The 19591-nt window shown below is 59.0% G+C and overlaps 2 protein-coding genes across 5 annotated transcripts; one reads left to right on the top strand and one right to left on the bottom strand.

Moving 5' to 3' along the window:
- On the top strand, positions 1-9970 carry FAM171A2 (family with sequence similarity 171 member A2). Of its 3 annotated transcripts, none has more exons than XM_070483351.1 (9): positions 1-265; positions 1078-1157; positions 3612-3839; positions 4069-4161; positions 6448-6606; positions 6688-6867; positions 6966-7082; positions 7205-7331; positions 7957-9970. In XM_070483351.1, the coding sequence occupies exons 3-9, from the start codon at positions 3695-3697 to the stop codon at positions 9428-9430; spliced, it is 2295 nt and encodes a 764-aa protein (XP_070339452.1). In that variant the 5' UTR covers positions 1-265; positions 1078-1157; positions 3612-3694; the 3' UTR covers positions 9431-9970. The 3 variants fall into 3 exon arrangements, with proteins under 3 accessions (XP_070339452.1, XP_044601265.2, XP_070339451.1); XM_070483350.1 differs by having other exon boundaries at positions 123-265; positions 1123-1157; XM_044745330.2 differs by lacking the exon at positions 1078-1157.
- Positions 9971-10089: 119 nt separating this feature from the next.
- On the bottom strand, positions 10090-17182 carry GRN (granulin precursor). Of its 2 annotated transcripts, XM_014849364.3 has the most exons (13): positions 16778-17182; positions 14018-14162; positions 13769-13894; positions 13577-13661; positions 12985-13097; positions 12752-12887; positions 12493-12587; positions 12133-12256; positions 11745-11842; positions 11409-11654; positions 10940-11173; positions 10632-10862; positions 10090-10542 (listed from the first exon to the last, which is right to left on the bottom strand). In XM_014849364.3, exons 2-13 carry the CDS (start codon positions 14153-14155, stop codon positions 10405-10407), a joined length of 1764 nt encoding a protein of 587 aa, XP_014704850.1. In that variant the 5' UTR covers positions 14156-14162; positions 16778-17182; the 3' UTR covers positions 10090-10404. The 2 variants fall into 2 exon arrangements, with proteins under 2 accessions (XP_014704850.1, XP_014704851.1); XM_014849365.3 differs by lacking the exon at positions 10940-11173 and having other exon boundaries at positions 16778-16979.
- Positions 17183-19591: the final 2409 nt, after the last annotated feature.

The following is a 19591-nucleotide window of genomic DNA, read 5'->3' as shown; positions in this document are numbered from 1 at the left end:
CGCGCTGAGACAATCGCGGCGAGCGGCCGCCGCAGCCGGAGCAGGAGTCCGAGCGGCGCGGCGCGGCGCAAAGCTGGGGCTGAGCGGGGCCGGCAGAGTGGGGCCGGGCGGGAGCCATGGGCCGCTAGGGCCAGGCCGAGCCCCGCGATGCCGCCGCCGAGTGGCCCCAACGTCCTCGCGCGGCTCCTGCCGCTGCTGGGGCTGCTACTCGGCGGCGCCTCCCGGGCTCCCGGCAAGTCGCCGCCGGAGCCCCCCAGCCCGCAGGGTGAGTCTCGGCCAGGAGGGGTAGCGATCGCGGGCCTGCGCCCCACCCCAGCCCCGATCTAGCCCCCGCCCGCCAGCCCCCCTCTTCGCGGCGCTTGTGCATTTGGGGGGGTATTCTATTCCCTGGATTTGGGTGGGGGCAGCTGGGCGACCTGGGGTCGGAGCTTACAGGGGAGAGCACGGACGGAGAGGGAGACCGCTGGGGCGGGGGTCTCCAGGAGACACAATGAGGAGGGCTGGGGTCCCCAGGCTCCGCGCCGCCGCACCCTCCCGCCTTGTTTTTCTCCCTCCTGGTCCGCGAGGCGCTGCTGCCTGAGCCATTGTCTGCCGAAGACACCCGCCCAGGGGCGGGCTGGGGCGGGCGCCCGCTCCGCAGCCCCCTACGGGTTCCTCGCTCTCGACCCCGGCTGGGTGGGGGCGCAGGCATCGGCTGCTACCCTGGGCCCGGACGGGGGCTGGGCGCTTAGAGCTGGGTTTGAAGGGGGGAGGGGAGAAGGGGGAGTGAGTGAGGCGGTGGGCGGATTGCCTGCTTGAATGGGGTTCTTTGCCTTGGAGCCTGACAGCCCCCAGCCGGCTCCCCAGGTTCAGAACTTGGGGTACACCAAAGAACACTGCTCAGCCCATGACGAAGGAGGGGCTGCATTTGGGGGTGTCTGGGAAAAGGGGTAAATTGTGATTCCCAGCTCAAGGCGCATGGCAGGGCTGTGGTGGTGGAGCCATGCTGAGCTGGGTAGCTGGCTGTGGGCTGTGCCGGCTGGGAGGGCAGGTGCCGGGGTCCCCGTCCAGCAGGTCTCCGGCCACTCCTGTCCCCAGCCCACTCCCAGGTCACCCCCTTCTCATCTCACCTCTCCATCGCAGTGGAGGAGACCCTCCCAGCGCCTCACCGGGCCCAGGTGGGTGTGTGAGGTGGGGGTGGGGTCGGTTCCTGCAGCGGGAGAGGGTGGGAGAGCTGGACCATGACTCCCTAAAGACGCCTGGGCTCTCAGGGGCCTCCACCCACTCCAGCCCTTACCCACCTTCCAGCCTCCTGCCCTACCTCCCAGCTACTGCTCTCCCCTCTCCCACTTCTGGGCCCCATCCCTGCCTGAAACTGCGCTTTCCACACCTCACCTCCCCACCAAGGAGCTGGCAGGAAAAGCAGGGGGTGGGGGGGGCTCTGGATGAGGGAAGTGGGGTCCGGATGAAGGGAGGGGGTCGGATTTCCTCCTGGAATGAGGCAGGGCTGAAGCCAGGAGAGGCAGACACTGTGTGGAATGTCAGTCTTAGAGGAATGGGGAAGGTTCTCCTAGGGCCTCGGTCTTTCCTGCTCTCCGGGGGAGGAGAGGAGGCTGTGATGGGTCCTTTCTCAGGAAGCCTCTCCCTCAAGTCCTGCACCCCAGGGGAGGGGGCCCAGGGAATTGACTGGAATAGAGCCAGGATAGGGGGCTCTCCCAGGCCTCTGGCTGGGAGCCCAGGTTGAGGGAAAGGGGGAAGAGAATCTGCTAGGCACCTGCTGCCCCCACCGCCCACCCCCACCCCACCCCCGCTTGGCACTGATGCCTCCTTCGCCTTACCTGCCCACCCCTGTTTTGTTCCCTGGGGCCCCTCCCCTTTTCTGAGGCTCTGGCCCTTGAACACAAGGCATTCCTCAAATGACCATATTCCATACTCCTGAGTCCCCTCTTCCCAGCTGCTCCATCCAGCTGCTCCTAGCCTGAAGTAGGGGTGGGGAGTAGCCAGGCCCCTCTAGCTTCTCAGAATTCCTACTGTTGGGGGTGGGGGGAGGCTGCCAGTTTCTGGGAGAACCAGAGAGCAGGAAAGGGTGGAGTGTGTGCTCTGGAGAGGAGAGGGTGGCTGTGGCCTGGGAGGAGAGAGGGAGGTGGGCTCAGGCAAACAGCTGGATGGGATGCCAGGGGCAGGCGTGGCAATGGTCCTGGGGTTGGAAGCCTGAGATAAGACACCTGTCACTGTTGTGTGTCAGGCTCCACCCATGAGGCCCCCTGACCTCCCTGTGCCCTCCTGCCCTCAGCTCCGGGCTCTTTCTTCTGTACCTGGACTCTCCTAGGTTTGTGTCCAGCACCAAGCCCACTTCCCTCCTGCCTCCTGGGCCCCACACTGAGGCCTCTGTACCTTTCCAGGCATGACACCTACTCCCATTATTAGCAGCAAGACAGGGGTGAGGCATGTTCTTGAAGAGAGGCTGTGCTGAGTGGGGAGGGCTAGGGGGTGTTCTGGATCAGAGAGGCTGCCCTGAGAATCCATGAGAACAACTCAAGGCTCGGGCCCTCCCCTGTCACTCTGTCTGAGCTCAGAACACACCTGCAGGATCATTCTGGCTGCACCATCCATGGGCTAAGGGCAGAGGCAGCTGGAAAGCAAAAGACTTGCACTTCCCTTCCCAGCCCCCTCCACACCAGCTTCTCTTGGGCCTGGGTCAGCCCCCCCAGATCTCCTTCCCCTTGCCAGGGCCCCAGCTCCCTGCCCATCTCTTGGGAGGAATGAGGGCGTTGCCATGGTGACTAACTGTAGCTGACCAGCTGAGAAGGGACAGGCAGTACATGTGAGGGGGAGGGGTCAGGAGGAACTAGGTACTTCTTTGGGCTTAGGGGTTGGTGTGAGTCCCTAAATCTTAAGGAAAACAGACTTGTGCAAAGGATTCTTGGAAAAGGATGGATGATGGGAATGACCAGTTCCCTAATGTCCCCTTCTCGGTTTCTTCCTGACCCAAACTCTGACCCAGTCCCCTACCCTCCCTTCCAAATGGCTGAATCCTGATCTCTCTCCTCTTCACTTGCAGACCCCTGGCTCTCTATCCATCCTTCCACAGGCCTCCCTTCCCTCTCCTCTCCCTGACATCAGCCCCACAGGGTCCAGTGGTTAAGAATTTGGGTCTAGAGGCAGAACCCCAGGTTTGGATCCCCCATCTCCCACTTAGCTCCAGTGCAAGTATCTAAACTCTTTGAGTCTCAGTTTCTTTATCTGTAAAATGGGCTGAGAACATACTTTATCGAATCTAATACATCATTGACTGTAAGATGCATCCTTATTTCATGTACCAGTAAGAAAGGAAAAAAATGCTGCCGATTATGACATCATCAATCATAGGCATAGCGTGAGTTCAGAAATGTTAAAATGTGGAAAAGTGTATGTGTTAGACTCGATGAAACATGGTAAGAGTCCCACCCACCTCACAGGCTGACATGAGGATTAAATGAGGGCTCTATAAATGCTGACTCTTATAATACCTCATCTAGTCTTGGCCCAAAGCCGCTCCCAACTCACAGCCCCCTCCTCTGATCTCGGGGCTCCCCCAGTTCTCTCTTCCCCACTCTCCCCTCCTCACTGTCCTCACCCCATCTTGCCCGCAGAGATCCTGATCCAGGTGCAGGTGTATGTGAGCGGGGAGCTGCTGCCCTTGGCCCGGGCCTCAGTGGATGTGTTTGGGAACCGGATGCTGCTGGCCGCTGGCACCACGGACTCAGAAGGCGTGGCCACACTGCCCCTCAGTTACCGCTTGGGCACCTGGGTGCTGGTCACTGCTGCCCGCCCTGGCTTCCTCACCAACTCCGTGCCCTGGCGTGTTGACAAGCTGCCCTGTGAGTGCAGGAGCAGGTGGGGAGGGGGGGCAGCAGCTGACCCCATCAACCCCTTCCCAAAATAGTCCTTGGGGGCGGAGGGGGCAGGCTTTCCAGCAGCTGCTGCCTGGGCTGGGGTACTCCAAGGGGGCTGAGGGAGAATGATGTCACTGGGATTCAGATGGAGGGAGTGCCCAGCAGTGGAGTGGGGGAGGCGTTCTCTGGAGCTGACAGGCCGCCCCTCCCACAGTGTATGCATCAGTCAGCCTCTACCTGCTCCCAGAGCGGCCGGCCACCCTCATCCTCTATGAGGACCTGGTGCACATCCTCTTGGGCTCTCCTGGTAAGGCTCCCCCCTCACCCCCATGCCAGCTCCTCTTCCAGATTATTAGCTGTATGCCCTTGGGCAAGCCATTTAACCTCTGAGCCTTAGTTTATTCATCTGTAAGATGTGGATGTTGATAGTATCTACATCATCAACTTGAGGTAAGGATTAAACATCATCAAGCATGCAAAAAACAGCACAGAAAGTAGTCAATAAATGTTTATTGCTATTGGGGCTTCTTGTAGTTTCTATTCTCCCTCTACTACCATTAGAATCTCACTCCCTGCCACTTTTATCGTCAGTGGCTCTCCACTTGCTGTGCACCTGCTGGGTGCCTGGCTATGTTAGAAGGCTGTGAGAGAGGGTCATCCTACTCGTACTGAACCTATTGAGTGCAAGGCCTGGAGCCATCCTGCAGTGGTCCTTGTCTGCCCACTGGCCTTCAGGCCCGTTCAGCCAATACTTAGCACAGCCCCTGTGCTGTGCCAGGCGTGGTGTCTGGTGCTGGGAAACAATGGTAAGAACACACCCACTCCCTGCGCTGTGGAGCTCACAAACAAGTAGGAAGACATGCAAACAGATCATTGCAAACCTGAAATAATTACAAAGCATCAGGGCAGTGGAGCAGAGGGTGACTGCATTCAATATTGAGAAAGCCCTAACCTGGGAGTGCAGCAGGGCGAGAGAATTCAGTGAAGGGGCTGTGGGACCTCGTGGGCTTAAGATTGAAGGGGGAGCAAAGGCACCTTCCCTGGAGAGGAAGGCCTGAGGGAGTCACTGAGATGCAGGGACAGAAGGGGACAGTGAGGCTGCAGAGAATGCTCTGGTCTGGCTATGAAGGAGGAGCACCTGGTGCAGACTGGTTGATGAAACCAGGCAGGGGGAGCCTCCATCTGGCTGGTACTAGGCAGCCACAGTGGGTTTTGGAGTGGGAGGACCCCTCCCCAATTTATATTCTTAAAGGCTTGAGCCCTTGTCCCCAAATTACTCATTTGCTCATCTCCATCTCTCTCATCCTGACCCAGAGGCTTCCAAAATGTCTTTGGAGGTTTCTAAAATGCCCTATGAACCCTTTGTTGCCCCCTAGTTTAAAGCACTCCCATGGCTCCCACTGCTTCAGTACAAAGCCTAGGCTTCTTCACAAAGCCGATGGCGCCTCCGGGGCCTGGCCTGCCGCTGGCCTGCCGCTGCCCCGCACGCCTCCCGCTCCAGCCCCTGGAGTCCCCTGGCCAGTACGCTGCCTCGTGCCTCTGGGCCTTTCTCATGGCAGTCCTCCTGGAAGTCCCTTTCCACTTTCTTTCCTGGCTGAGTCTTCCTCATGCTCCAAGGCCACAGGGCCTTCCCAAGCTGGGTGAGCCACACTCGCCTTGCACCCTGCATCATTGGAATAGCGAGGCAGGATAGACTGGTGGGTGAGAGCGTGGGTCCTGGCACCAGGTTGCCTGGGCTTCAGTCCAGCTCCGGGATTGAGACCTTGGGCAAGTTAGTGAACTTCTCCCACCTCCATTTCTGCATCTATAGCATGGGCTTGATAATAAAGGCACTACCTCAGGGGCTGTTGTGCTAATCACAGGGGTTAATACAGGTAGCCTGCTTATAACAGTGCCCAGCATATTGTACATAGTGTGCTGGAACTCTGTTGGACATCCCCTCCACTCCAAGACACACATACGTGCACACACGACTTAAGCTGTCTAATGCAGTAGCTGCTAGCCACACGTGGCTATTCAAATAAATTTAAAATTCATTAAATTTTTAAAAACAAATCCAGTTCCTCAGTCACACTCGCCACATTTCAAATGCTTAATAGCCATGTGTGTCTGGCAGGTACCATAATGGGCAGCACAGATATAGAACATTTCCATCCACCATAGCAGAAAGTTCTAAGGGGTGCCGTAATGGACAGCACTACACTAGACTGTGAACTTGAAGGCAGGGAATTGTGAATTGTGCCTCATCCATCTTTGTATCCCCAACACCTAACACAGTGCCTGCCACACAACAGACAATAATAATTGTTTGAGGACCTGAACCTTATCTTTTTATAGGTCAATAAGGAAACTGTTTCAGAGAAAGCAAGTAACTTGCTCAGGGTCACACAGCCACGACTAGATTTCCAGTCCATGTCCCTTGCAAGTTAACATTCTATGACTGCTTAGTTCTCTCCCCAAGTCACCACCCTCCCTGGCCTTCCCAGGTGGCCTGACCCAATGGCTCCCCTTCTCCTTAGATCCTTCCTTTCTGCTCTGGTCGCTGGGCAACCTCGTGCCCGGCCAGGCCACTGCAGCCCCTCTCTCTATCCAGGTGCCCGCTCCCAGCCCTGGGTACAGTTCCAGCGCCGGGCTGCCCGCCTGCCTGTCAGCTCCACCTATAGCCAGCTGTGGGCCTCGCTCACACCTGCCAGCACCCAGCAGGAAATGCGGGCTTTCCCTGCCTTCCTGGGCACTGAGGCCTCCAGCTCAGGTATGCTGGGTGCCAGACTTGGAAGGGGTGTCCCCCCCTACCTAGGATTTAGCCCCCAGCCCTTGTGTCCCCTTCCCACAGGCAATGGCTCCTGGCTGGAGTTGATGCCCCTGGCTGCTGTGAGCGTGCACCTGCTGACAGGCAATGGGACAGAGGTGCCACTCTCAGGCCCCATTCACCTGTCCCTGCCTGTACCCTCGGAGCCTCGTGCCCTCACTGTGGGCACCAGCATTCCAGCCTGGAGGTTTGACCCCAAGAGTGGTAAGTGCCTCAAGGGGCTGCAGGTGCTGGAGTTTGGGGAAAGCAAATGGGACTTAGATGGGGGGACATTAAGTGTGCTGAAACCCCTGCCTCTCCAGGGCTGTGGGTACGCAATGGCACTGGTGTGATCCGGAAGGAAGGCCGGCAGCTCTACTGGACTTTCGTCTCCCCTCAGCTGGGGTACTGGGCGGCTGCCATGGCCTCCCCCACGGCTGGTGAGAGGAGAGGGGGCAGCGGGGCCAGAGGGCAATGATGGAAGGGGAGGCTGGGAGAGTGGACTCCTTCTGAAAGTCAGGAAGGGCATCCACACCTGATGCTAAGCCCTTGTCTGGCACAGGGCTGGTCACCATCACTTCGGGCATCCAGGACATCGGCACCTACCATACCATCTTCCTGCTCACCATCCTGGCAGCCCTGGCCCTGCTGGTGCTTATTCTGCTGTGTCTGCTCATCTACTACTGCCGGTGAGTGCCTCCCAATCCCCCAGCCTTCGTGAAGCCCACCCTCCGCCCCCACCTCCTCTCAGCCCATGCAGATTGAGGCTTCCTCTCTGCCTCGTCTTGTGCTGGACACTCGGGCCCCAAGGATGCATAAAACACAATTCCAATCCTCAAGATGCTGACAGGAGAGCACTGCATGTGCACATGCAAAGACCTGGAAGACTGGGGGCTTAAGAGAATTTGGGGGAGAGGAGGCAAGACCTGCAGGCCAGGCCCCTCCAGAGACAATCTGCAGCTGTTCCTACCAGCCCAGCTCTCACTTCCAGTGGACCTTGGGCCAGACATGTCCCTAGCTGGCTTAGGTGCTCCTCCCAGGTTCTCACTGCACCTTCTTCATGCGAAGGAGTGCAGTTTACCCCGAGGCGGACACAACTGGGCACAGCTGCTGGCTGGACCTCCCACAGGCATCAAGCTCTTCGCACAAACCTCTCCCAGCACCCATCTGGGCTCCCCAACATCTCTCCTGAGTCCCAGGCACTGTCCTGACTCCTCCACCTATACCAGTCCCTCATCTTGCAAATGAAAGGGTTAGGGAACTGCTCTGGGCCCCAGCCTTTCCTCACAGCCCCGTCTGCCCCCTACTCCTCAGGAGGCGCTGCCTGAAGCCGAGGCAACAGCACCGCAAGCTGCAGCTCTCCGGACCCTCTGACGGTAACAAGCGAGACCAGGCCACTTCGATGTCCCAGCTCCACCTCATCTGTGGGGGACCCCTGGAGCCTGCCCCATCTGGGGACCCCGAGGCTCCGCCTCCAGGCCCCCTCCACTCAGCCTTCTCCAGCTCCCGAGACTTGGCCGCCTCCCGGGACGACTTCTTCCGCGCCAAGCCGCGCTCTGCCAGCCGTCCGGCCGCCGAGCCTGCGGGTGCCCGCGGGGGCGAGGGCCCCGGGCTCAAGGGCGCCCGTTCCGTCGAGGGTCCCGGCGGGCTGGAGTCAGGCCTAGAGGAGTACCGGCGGGGGCCCTCGGGGGCCACCGCCTTCCTGCACGAGCCACCCTCGCCGCCGCCGCCCTTCGAGCACTACCTGGGCCACAAGGGGGCGGCCGAGAGCAAGACCCCCGACTTCCTGCTGTCGCAGTCGGTGGACCAGCTGGCGCGGCCGCCGTCGCTTAGCCAGGCCGGGCAGCTCATCTTTTGCGGCTCCATCGACCACCTCAAGGACAGTGTCTACCGCAACGTCATGCCCACCCTGGTGATACCCGCGCACTACGTGCGCCTCGGCGGCGAGGCGGGCGCCGCAGGGGCGGGTGACGAGCCTGTCCCGCCCGAGGGCACGGCCCCCGGCCCGGCGCGCCCTTTTCCCCAGCCCGACCCCCAGCGCCCGCTGATGCCGGGCCACTCGGGCGCGGGAGGCGAGGGCGGCGGGGGTGGCGGCGGCGAGGGCTGGGGGGCAGGGCGCTCGGCGCCGGTCAGCGGCTCGGTCACCATCCCGGTGCTGTTCAACGAGTCCACCATGGCGCAGCTCAACGGGGAGCTGCAGGCGCTGACCGAGAAGAAGCTGCTCGAACTGGGCGTGAAGCCCCACCCGCGCGCCTGGTTTGTGTCCCTCGACGGGCGCTCCAACTCGCAGGTGCGCCACTCCTACATCGACCTGCAGGCGGGGGGCGGCAGCCGCAGCACCGACGCCAGCCTGGACTCGGGCGTCGACGTGCACGAGGCGCGGCCCGCGCGCCGGAGGCCCCTGCGCGAGGAGCGGGAGCGCGCCTCGCCCGCTGCCCCGCCGCCGCCGCCGCCCCCGCCGCCCGCGCCCCCGCGCCTGGCGCTCAGCGAGGACACGGAGCCGAGCAGCAGCGAGAGCCGCACGGGCCTCTGCTCCCCGGAGGACAACTCCCTGACACCGCTGCTGGACGAAGTGGTGGCGCCCGAGGGCCGGGCGGCCACGGTGCCCCGGGGTCGGGGCCGCAGCCGCGGGGACAGTTCCCGCAGCAGCGCCAGCGAGTTGCGGCGCGACTCGCTCACCAGCCCGGAGGACGAGCTGGGGGCAGAGGTGGGCGACGAGGCGGGCGACAAGAAGAGCCCGTGGCAGCGGCGGGAGGAGCGGCCGCTTATGGTGTTCAACGTCAAGTAGCGCCGCCGCCCCGTTTGCCGCCGTCGCCGGCTCACCTCCCGCCCCTTCCGCCCCGGCCGGCCCCCAGGGTGCGCGCCCCGGGGAGCGGCAGCGGCGCCCACCCTTAACCCCACCCCCGTCCCGCCCCGCGCCTGGAAAGGTGCCCGGGGGCCTGCGGAGCTGTCCAGTGGAACGTGCTGGGTAATGTCTTGGGAGGGACTCCATGTCTGCCTCCAAGAGGGAGGTGGGAGGGGGTCAGACTCATTGGGAGGAGCTGGGGAGGAGGACTGGGTGGGGGGGAAGCAGTGCCTGTATAAACGTGGCTGTACATAGAAAGATCTATTGTGGGAAAGCAGGAGGGGCAACTGGGCCTCGGCTGCCAGCGCGAGGGCTGGGAAGGGAGGGGGCATTCTCTGTGGACCCCTGGGAGGGGAGGGGGTGCTGCTTGCTGACTAGCCCACCTCTGGGCTACGATGTCACAGGGTTGGTGGCTGGGGTGGCTCTGGGGACTAGGGGACAATGTGATGGGATCTCTGTGGGCAACAGCAGATATAAAACTGGTGAGATTAGCTCGTGTGTGTCTTTCTGTGAAATAGGGGGAGTGTGGGCACTGGATGGGGGCCCTTGCTCAGGGGTCCCCTGGGGAGGACAGGCAGGGTGGCCAAATCAGACACTGTTAAGAAAGTGTACAAACTTTATTGCAGCACATACATACACACACACACACACTCCTGTGGATAGGGGAGAGCACCTGGCCACAGGGTCCACAGAAATTGGGGGAGGTGATGGCAGCTTGTTACGTGGCTTTCACCACAGCCCCCCTTCTGATAGGGAAGGCCTTAGATTGAGGCCGCACCTCCCACAGTGAAGGGGAGACTCAGAATGGAGGGGTCCAGGAGAATCTGGTAGGGGAGAGGTGCTGGGGAGGCCTGAGCAGTGGGCACCCTCTGAGCAGAGTCCCGAGGGCTGCAGTATCTTCAGTCCTCAGTCCCCCCTCACAGCAGCTGTCTCGGGGCTGGAGCCCTCACAGGAGTGTCCCAGCGCAGGGCTGCCCTGCGCAGACACTTGGTGCCCTTGGCCGCGCAGCGGAAGCCAACAGGACAGCAGTGACGCTGATCCGCACAACACACGCCCTGGACGGTCAGAGAGGGGTGTGAGAGTTGGACAAAGCAGGACCTGGCCCATGCCCACACCCAGCCCCAGGTTGGGGGGCGGCACTGACCTGGCTGTAGGGACAGCAGGCCCAGCCCCCTTGGCTAGCTCGGCAGCAGGTCTGGTTGTCGTGGCAGAAGTGCCCTTCCCCACACTGCACGTCCCCTACACCCACGTGAGGGCCAACAGGCAGGCGGGCAGCAGGCTGGGCAGAGTCCACCTCCTTCTCACAGGATCTGGCCTTCACATTGCAGGTGTACCCAGCTGGGCAGCAGTGCTGGTGGTCCTCACAGCAAACGGCCTGGGAGGGAGAGAGCAGCATTACACTGTCGTCCTCCCTCCCCCCGGGACTCAGCTTCCCTGTCCAGGGGCACTCACATGGGGCAACTGGCAGCAGGCCCAGCGCCCACTCAGGCTTGGGCAGCAGGTCTGCCCCACCGGGCAGCCGGTGAACTGGTCACAGCCCATGTCCCTGGGGTGGGACAGGGAAGCTCGGCGGGCAGGTGTCTTCTCCAGTCCGGTCACCATCTTGTTCCCCCTCTGACACTGCCCCCCAGCCACACACGTGTAGCCCTGGGGGCAGCAGTGCTGGTGGTCAGAGCAGCAGACAGCCTTTGGGGTGGCAGAGAAGGGTGTTCTAAGAAGCTCCTATGAGGGATGGAGTGCTGAGCCCCTGCCCCCCAGCCCACCTCTCCTGCTCACAGCTCCTCCAGCTGGGGGTGAATCTGATAGAGCTGGTGTGCCACTCACAGGCTAGGCAGAGAGCAGAAGAGCAAGATAACAGGAGTTTGGCTACCTGCCCAGGCAAAGACACTGCCCCCCAACTGCTATCCCCCTACCCATGCACCTCTGGGACAGGACAGCAGCCCCACTCCCCAGATATGAGTCGACAGCAGGTATTGGAGGAGGGACAGCTGGTGACATTATCACAGGGGACATCACTCTCCATGGCTTGGGGGTCCAGCAAGCTGAGGTGGGCTGGGGCCTGCTCCATCCAGGGCACCTGGAGGGTGCCCTGTTCACAGGTACCCTTCTCTGTGTCACACCTAAACCCGGCCGGGCAGCAGTGTATGTGGTCCTCACAGCACACAGCCTAGGGTAGATGGAGAGGGGACAGTGGGTACAGGGGCCCAGTTGGCTGCCACCCTCTGCTCAGCCCAGCCCACCCACCACTCCTGGGTACCTGAGCAAAAGGGCAGCAGCCCCAGGCCCCTGACTGTAGGCGGCAGCAGGTGTAACCGTCTGGACAGCTCATCTCCATATCACACTTCACCTCTTGCACTGTGAGGGAGGCAAGGAGGACAGGTCAGCAGTGGCAGTGGGGACCTTCGGGGTGCCCACGCTTGGCCAGCTCCACAGCTAGAACCATATGTTGAGGACGAGGGCACCACTTAGGCCAACCCTGGGCAGTGGTCCTAAGGCTAGGCCCAGTGTGGAGGAAAGGGGGCTGTACCTGCCTGGCCCCTCCATGTGGCCAGTCCCCAACCCCTATATCTGTTCCCGGAACAGCCTGGTGGAGAGCTCATCCTCACGGTGCAGGTGGAATGGGGTCGGTGGCCTGCCTCTGGTACCTGTGTGTGCCGGCAACTTGGTGAGGAGGTCTGTAGCATTCTCCTTGGAGAGGCACTTATTGTGGATCAGGTCGCACACAGTGTCCTGGGGGCAGCAGTGCAGGTGGTCGGAGCAGCAGATGGCCTGGGTAGGGGCGGGGGTGGGTCTATATGACTTCAGTCTCAGCTGGGCCCAGAGAGCAGCCAGGCGGACAGCTGGTACTGCCCCAATCCCCCACTAGGGGGTGGCATGAGTCCTGAGCCGCCAGGCTCTTGCAGCAACTAGCCAGACAGCCCCACTCCCTGGAGTCCCTGCAAGGTAGACGTCCAGGCCAGGTGGCCGTGGGCACATAGCCAGACTGGCTACAGCCCCTCACTCACATTGGGCATTGGGCAGCAGCCATAATTCCCACTGGGCAGCTCGCAGCAGGTAGAACCATCAGGGCACCGGGACCGGGCATCAGGGCACATGACCACTGGAAGGGAAGAGAGGCGTGAGTGGCAGCGGGGGGTCAGGGATGGGATGGGACACGGGATGGGATGGGGGGTGGGAGGGCATGACTTCTTCTCCCCAGCTGGGAGCCAGATGAGGCCTCTGCTCACTCCTAACCCCCGACGCGATGCTCTCCCACCTCCTCACCTTCCCTATTAGTCCTTTGTGCTGGGATCTTCTTTGCCAGGGGGTGGGTGCCCATGGCTGCGAGGCAGCGGGCATGAGCCAGGTCACAGGAGGTACCATGGGGGCAGCAATGCACCTTGTCTTCACAGCAAGAAGCCTGATGAGACATGGTCCTGACTCCGTCTTTGCCTGTTCCAGCCCTTCACTTTGCCCCTGCTGCCCTCTCCCCTCCTCCCATCTTCCCAAACCTGTACCTGGGGCATGGGACAGCATCCCCAGGAGCCATCGAGCATAGGGCAGCACGTGGAGGAGTTGGGGCATTCAAACTGGCTACCGGGGCACTGGACAGCACCCAAGGAACTGGTATCTGTGGACAGGATGACCCAGGATTCAGCCGACCCAGTCAGTGAAGGTCATTTCCCCCATCACTCAAGGAGCTGCTGGCGCCAGGGCCTGAAGGCCCAGCTACAGGGCGACTGGGGGACTCAGTGTTCTGCCAGGCACTCCTAACCCACTCTCCCCACTAGCCAGTCCTTGCCTCCACACTACAGCACAGGGCAGGGGCATATACTACTGACCGGGTTGGCACTAAACTAGCCCGACAGCTTGGCCTCTCCCCACTCCCACAACGCCTGGCCCCAGGCCTGGAGTCTCACATTCTCTCCTGCCCCCTCCTGGCCCTCGTACTGCTCCTCTGCCCAGAGCAAGGAGGTTGCTCAGTACAGATGCCACATGAATGAGGGCATGAGAGCAGGAATCAGGGGCGCCCAGCTGGCTGGGCTCCTGGGCACTCCAGGCTCCACATGCTGCCCATCTGCCTGCCCTCCACTTCTACCCCCGCCACACCTGATCTTCGGAAGCAGGACCGCCCATCAGCACTGCAGTGGAAGCCATGTGGGCAGCAGTGGCGGCCATCTCCACATGACACGGCCTGTGGGATACAGAGATGCCTGTGTTGGGTAGGCCCTCTTACCTGGGGGTGGGAGAGTGCAAGAAAAGTGTAAATGAGCCCCTCCACTGAGCTAATAGCACCCTCACCTCTGGGAATGGGCAGCAGCTGGAGGTCCCCGAGATGGTGCTGAGGCAGGAGTAGCCATGAGAGCAATGGGCATCTGTCTGGCAGGGTCTGCCCAGACGCCTGCTCAGCACTGCAGGCCATTTGTCCTGGGAAGTGAGAGGAGAGGATAAACCACAGGACCCAAGCCTGCCCCCTCCTCTGGCCAATCCAAGATGACCCTTTGGGAAATCTCATGCTACCGGCTCTTGCCTGGGCTGAAGGGCACTCACCAGAAGGGGATTGCAGCAGCTATAGCTGGCTCCTCCTGGGCCCAGGCAGCAGGCCACAGGGCAGAGCTGACCATCTGGGCACTGTGTTCCAGCCACCAGCCCTGCCACTAAGGCCACCCAGCTCACCAGGGTCCACATGGTCTGCCTGCAAAGTAACAAGAGGCATTTGGCAACCAGCTTAAGCCCATGCCATACTTGGTTCTGGGGCCAGTCACTCCCCCAGCCCCAGGCCCAGGCCTACTTGAGCTCTCCCAGCAACTCCTGGTCCACGCAGGGAGAGTGTGGGACCTCAGACTCAGCTCCCTACATGTGTCCTGTGTGTGTATCACACATGCAGCAGCATATATACTCCCATGAGCATGAATGCTGACATGCGTACGTGTATGAATCTCTGTCCCCAACACGTGGCTTAACACCTGAGTCCCTGTGGGTGAGTGAATAGAGATGTGGGCATGTGAGAGTCAAGAAGATTTACGAGTTTTGTGGGTCTGATCTGTGGGGATTTGGGTCACCTCTAGGGGGCAGGGGAGGCATGAGTAGCCATGGGAGGACAGGACTGGGGTGCAGGGAGGGAGTCTCCCCCTGAAGAAAAGCCAAGGTTCCACTTCCCCAGCTAGCCCCTCCAGATGCCTCCTGTACCAATACTGTGCTCACACCTGCACTCTGCTGGCAGGGGAGGGGAGGTCACATGATGACATGGGAAACCACAGGGTTGAGAAAGTTGTGAAAAGGGAAGTGCAGTGGCCAGTGAAGTCTTAGCTGCCTTTCCCAGAGGCCAGCCACAGCCCGCCCACTGACTGTCCCCACCCACCCCCCCAGGGAAGGAGATACACAGGCTGGGTCAGACTTTGAGACAACTGTGTTCCAAGGGCCCCCAGTACCACCAGGCCCTTTCAGACTCCCCAAACATACCACCCACCCTATCCCTGCCTCTCCCTGTACCCTGGAGCCAAAACTCAGCCCCAGGTGGAGAGAAACTACATGTGCCCACCCAACTGATCAAAGTCAGCAGAAGGAACCGAGCCTCAGTCTCCTGGTGGGGAGCAGCCTCTCACTTCCTACAACTCTTCCCGCAAGCTCTGCCAGCCCTGCTAGTTCAATAGGGTGGGTCCAGGGGATGTTACCCTGCCTAGAGGGGCAAAAATAATCATGTTTATTGAGCCTTCTGGGAGCCGGTTACAACACTCTATTTTCTTTCTTCTTTGCAATAACCATCCAAAGTAGTAATTATTACCTTTACTTTTCAAAGAAGGAAACAGGCTCAGAGTAACATGCTCATGTCACATATCAAGTCGTGGAGATGACAAGCTTTGATGGCTCCAGAGCACACTGAACCCAGGTTCATCTCATAAGCAGCACTACAGACAGTGCCCAGGAATGGACCCCAAACCCCAGGAGGGAAGAGCCCTGGGGTCCAAGCAGAGGAAGGGGACAGAGGGTTTCCAGGGTGGGTGTGCCAGGCCGGACAAAAACGGGGAGTGCAGAGGCTGCCTGGATACTGCACTTGGGTCCTCATCCTAGAATTGCCACCACTGACTGTGAGAGCCTCAAAAGTTCCTCCCTGTCTCTGGGCCTCAGTTCCCCGTGAGTCTGTGTGTGGACACCACATAGCGTGTGGCAGGGAACTGCACCCACCCAGTCACTCACATCCTCTCTCCCTCACCTGGCTTTCCTCATGGTTCCCTTCCCAGCTCAAAGACCATCCCCAGGAAGCCATCTCCTGGCCAGGAAAGGATGAAGAAGACTGGTCCTGGGCCACAGCCCCTTTCACGCTCTCCTCCACACCCACAGCTCACCCCACCTGCTTCTTGGGAGTCCAACCTCGACCCTCTACAGGCTGTCTCACTGCCCTGGCTTAGGCAAGAAGGGGTGCATATCTGCATAGATCTCGGACTATTTGGCACTCTACTGATTTATTTATGTATATTTCCCTTCCTGGGTATCCTGAGGTTAGGGAGCATAGTGTATGTACCTACTGAATACGCATGCACGCACACGCACACACACTCAGGACCAGGGATGGAGGAGGAGGGGGCTCAATTCCTCTCAGTAAGGTTCTGAGTGGTGGCCTCTCTTACCCCCACCCCACCCTACCACAGTAGAAAGGGAGGACAGGAACCTCTTCAAGCCCCCAGCTCTGTCATCTTCCACTAGGTGGCATCCACCAACTCCGAGTGCCAGGAGGAGAGATTCCCAAAAAGTGAGCCAACCCAACAGCGAGTGAGCAGGATAAACTGGCAGGGAGAGGCGGAAGTTAGCTTGTCCCACCCCGCCCCACGAGAGGAAGTAAGGAAGGACCAGACACAACCCAGGGGTCAGTCACGACTCCCAAGTCCCTACTATCTTTGAGGAAACCAGGGTCTCAAGTTCCACTCCTAGCCCTCTGAGCTCCGGGACCAGAGGCGGGCGTCTCTCTCACTCCCAGCTGCCGCGGGGACTACCCACCACCACCAGCATCTGCCGACGGCGGGCGGAACCAGCTCAAGAATGGCGTGGTCTCTGCTTTGGGGAAGGGGCTGCAGCTTCCGAGGATGCTGGAGAGGGAGAGAGCTCCCTTCTAATGGGGGTCACTGCAATTACTACTTACTCCCACTCCCCGTAGAACTCCCTTCAGTGCATCGCAAATCCCCAAAGGAGTTTCTCTAAACGACTCTCCCCTTGTCTCTCGGCTGAAACGCAGGAAGAACCTCAAGGCCCCACGTCCCCCTGGCCAGCCCCCGGGAAGGAGCAAGCGCCAGGTCCGCGCGGCCGCCGCCTTACCTGCGTCAGGGTCCGCGCCCCCAGGATAGCAGCGGCCGGGCAGCTCACGGACTTGGGCCGCTCAGCGCGATGGCCCTCCCACCTCGTTTCCATTGGTCACATGTCCGGGGTGTCGCGCCCCCATTGGCTAATCGTCGGCGTAGAGGCGGGGCTTTCCTGGAAGGCAGTGCTTCTTTTCTACTCAATTCACTCTCCTCCCTCCCTTCCTCTCTTTCCTCACCCCCTATTTCCAGGGATCATGTGATAGAAGAATCATGTGATGCCCTGGACTGCTCCGCCAGGATGCAGGTGCCCGTTTCCCCGCCTCCTGAGGGCGCCTGGTAGAGTTTGTCCGAGATAGGGTAGCGCCTGTCTGGGGACATTGACAGCTAGGGGAGCTGCCCTTCAGAGGGGGCGTTCAAGGGCGTTTACAGGACGTCCGCTTCTGGATTTGGGACATTTGTGCATCCTGTTTCTATTCTATTCAACAAACGGAGATTAAATGCTGGGCAGCCAGGCCCCAAAGAGGGTTAAAGGAGAGTTGAGAGGGCAACCCTCGGGCGATTTCCTCGAGGTGCTCGCAGCGGGGCTGGGTGGATGGGAAGGGGAGACAGGCTCAGATTAAATCTAATTTAAGGCACAGGGTCGTGTGCCAAGTGCTGTGGATGTTTATAGGGAAGAGATGGCAGGTTGGCTTAAGTGGGAGGAAGAGGTTTAATTCCACCTCGGAGGCAACGTTTTGAACTGAGTCTGGGAGGATTTTAACTGGCAAGAGGGGAGAGGCTGGAGAAGCGGCTGCACAGGGGGGTACTGGGAAGAGCGTTAGGAAACCAGACGGGAAGGGCAGCCTTGGGCAGGGACCGAATGCCAAGTTCAATGTAGTGGACTTGAGCTGCTGGGTGCCTGGCATAAGGTGGGGTGGGGTCGTTGCATAGTGGAAGTGGCTTCCTAGTTTCCGTCGGCCCTGCCTTCCAGGAATTGACACTGCGAGTGAGGAGAGAAAATGCACCACTCAGAACAGACTAGCCAGCAAGAGGAACCAGACTGCGCAGTGCCAAAGAGCCTAGCCCAGGCTGAGATGATGGGAGATGCACTGGGAGGGGGGAGAGGCCCAGAGAAAGCCTGGTGCTGGACCTTGGAGGAAGAGCAGTGTTGGTTATGCAGGGTAGATGAGAGCACTGCAAGCTAAGCAGAGAACCTGAGCTGAGGGTCAGGCTCGGATAGGGAGCAACCGCCAACCTCGGGGGTGGTGGGAGTCTGGGTAGGGAAGAAGTGGCAGGGCTGAGCAATTGTGTGACAGCGATGCTCAGCCTGGGGTTCGAGAGGGTCCAGAGAGTGGATAAGCCTCCTGTTGAGAATCAGCACTATTCTGCCTGCCGGCGGCGTTTGGACATATTTTCTTTCCTGTGTATCCTGAAGCAAGGGGATATAGTTTACGCTTCTCCTGACAAAGTGCACGTGCGCGTGCACACACACACACACGATTTTCATAAAATGTTAGTCAGATCAATGAATGAACCCATTAATCACAACTACACAGAACCAAGAAAAATACACACAGAAAAAGAAAAAAAACTAGAGTGACTGAAACAAGCATCACGAAATCCTTAAAGGGGTGATTTGCCCCTCAGAGGCATTCGGCAGTGTGTGGAGACATTCTGGGTTGTCACAACTCAGGGGAGGTGCATCTAATGGGCAGAGGCCAGGGATGCTGCTAAACATCCTACAGTGCACAGGACAGGCCCCACCACAAAGATTATTCTGCCCAAAATGTCAGTGGTGCTGAGGTTGAGAAACCCTCTCTAAAGGATCAGAAACTTCCTCCATGAAAGAACTCAAAGTTTAAATAAATATTGTCATCTGATTTCCCAGTAACAATAGATTATAGAAAAGTCAGGAGATGTATGTGTTGAGGTTTCTAGAAGAAGTCACTTTGAGTTTAGCAAGGATTAAAACATTTAATAGGAAAAATTGCAAAAAGCAGACTGAAGAGCTTAGAATCCCAACATCCTGGGGACTTTGAGTGTAGGGGCCACAGTTCTGGATGACTAGATGGGCCTCACTGGCTTCACTCTTAGAGGACAGTAGTTAATAGTCAAGGTATGAGCCTGAGCATTCAGAAACATTTGAATCATGTGCAGTTACTCTGACTACCATGGCAAGGAAATGGGAAATACATTTACTAAACAGCTTGTCACAATGGATGCAGTGAATCTCCTCTTCAATGGAGAGGGTCCAGCTCCCCTGAGGGCTGCAGAACATCCCCCACATTCCTCAAGAGACACTCCTTGAGGAGTGTTGTCCTTAAAGCCTCCAATTCAGGAATCTCTCGCTCTCTGCTTTTTCCTTTTAAGGAGGGAGTACCATTTTGTGAATAGGAAAAACTGAAACGAAGCAAATTTCCAGAGTCACAGAGAGATTTGATAGCAAAGAGTTCATCCACATATTTCCCATTCCCTGAACACCCCCCAGCCCGCTTCGGCCAGGCCTTGTGGTTTTTAATTTTGGTCAAATCAATTGACTGTAAATGTGAGGATTTATTTCTGGACTCTCAGTTCTATTCCATTGATCTGTATGTCTGCCCTAATGCCAGTACCACGCTATCTTGATTGCTATAGCTGTGTAGCATGTTTTGAAATTGGGAGAAGTGGGAGTCCTCCAACTTCTTTTTCAAGATCATTTTGGCTATTCTGAGTCTCTCGAATTTCTGTGTGAATTTTAGGATGAGTTTCTGCAAAGAAGACAGCTGACATTTTGATAGGGAATGCCCTGAATCTGTAGATCAATTTGGGGTGTATTGCCATCTTAACAATAGTCAGTCTTCCTATCCATGAA

This window comes from Equus asinus, chromosome 13 (genome assembly GCF_041296235.1).
Source record: "Equus asinus isolate D_3611 breed Donkey chromosome 13, EquAss-T2T_v2, whole genome shotgun sequence".
Lineage (NCBI taxonomy): Eukaryota > Metazoa > Chordata > Mammalia > Perissodactyla > Equidae > Equus > Equus asinus.
This window is presented reverse-complemented; position numbering and strand designations above follow the sequence as displayed.

Bases quoted from the DNA above. Each gene is read 5' to 3' on its own strand.
- FAM171A2 (XM_044745330.2), top strand. From the start codon at position 148: ATGCCGCCGCCGAGTGGCCCCAACGTCCTCGCGCGGCTCCTGCCGCTG. The intron at 6,607-6,687 runs GTATGCTGGGTG...CCCTTCCCACAG, and splicing joins CACTGAGGCCTCCAGCTCAG to GCAATGGCTCCTGGCTGGAG. The intron at 7,332-7,956 runs GTGAGTGCCTCC...CCTACTCCTCAG, and splicing joins CTGCTCATCTACTACTGCCG to GAGGCGCTGCCTGAAGCCGA.
- GRN (XM_014849364.3), bottom strand. From the start codon at position 14,155: ATGTGGACCCTGGTGAGCTGGGTGGCCTTAGTGGCAGGGCTGGTGGCT. The intron at 12,888-12,984 runs GTACAGGTTTGG...ATGTCTCATCAG, and splicing joins GATGCTGTCCCATGCCCCAG to GCTTCTTGCTGTGAAGACAA. The intron at 11,174-11,408 runs GTGCATGGGTAG...GCCACCCCAAAG, and splicing joins GCTGCTGTCCTGTCCCAGAG to GCTGTCTGCTGCTCTGACCA.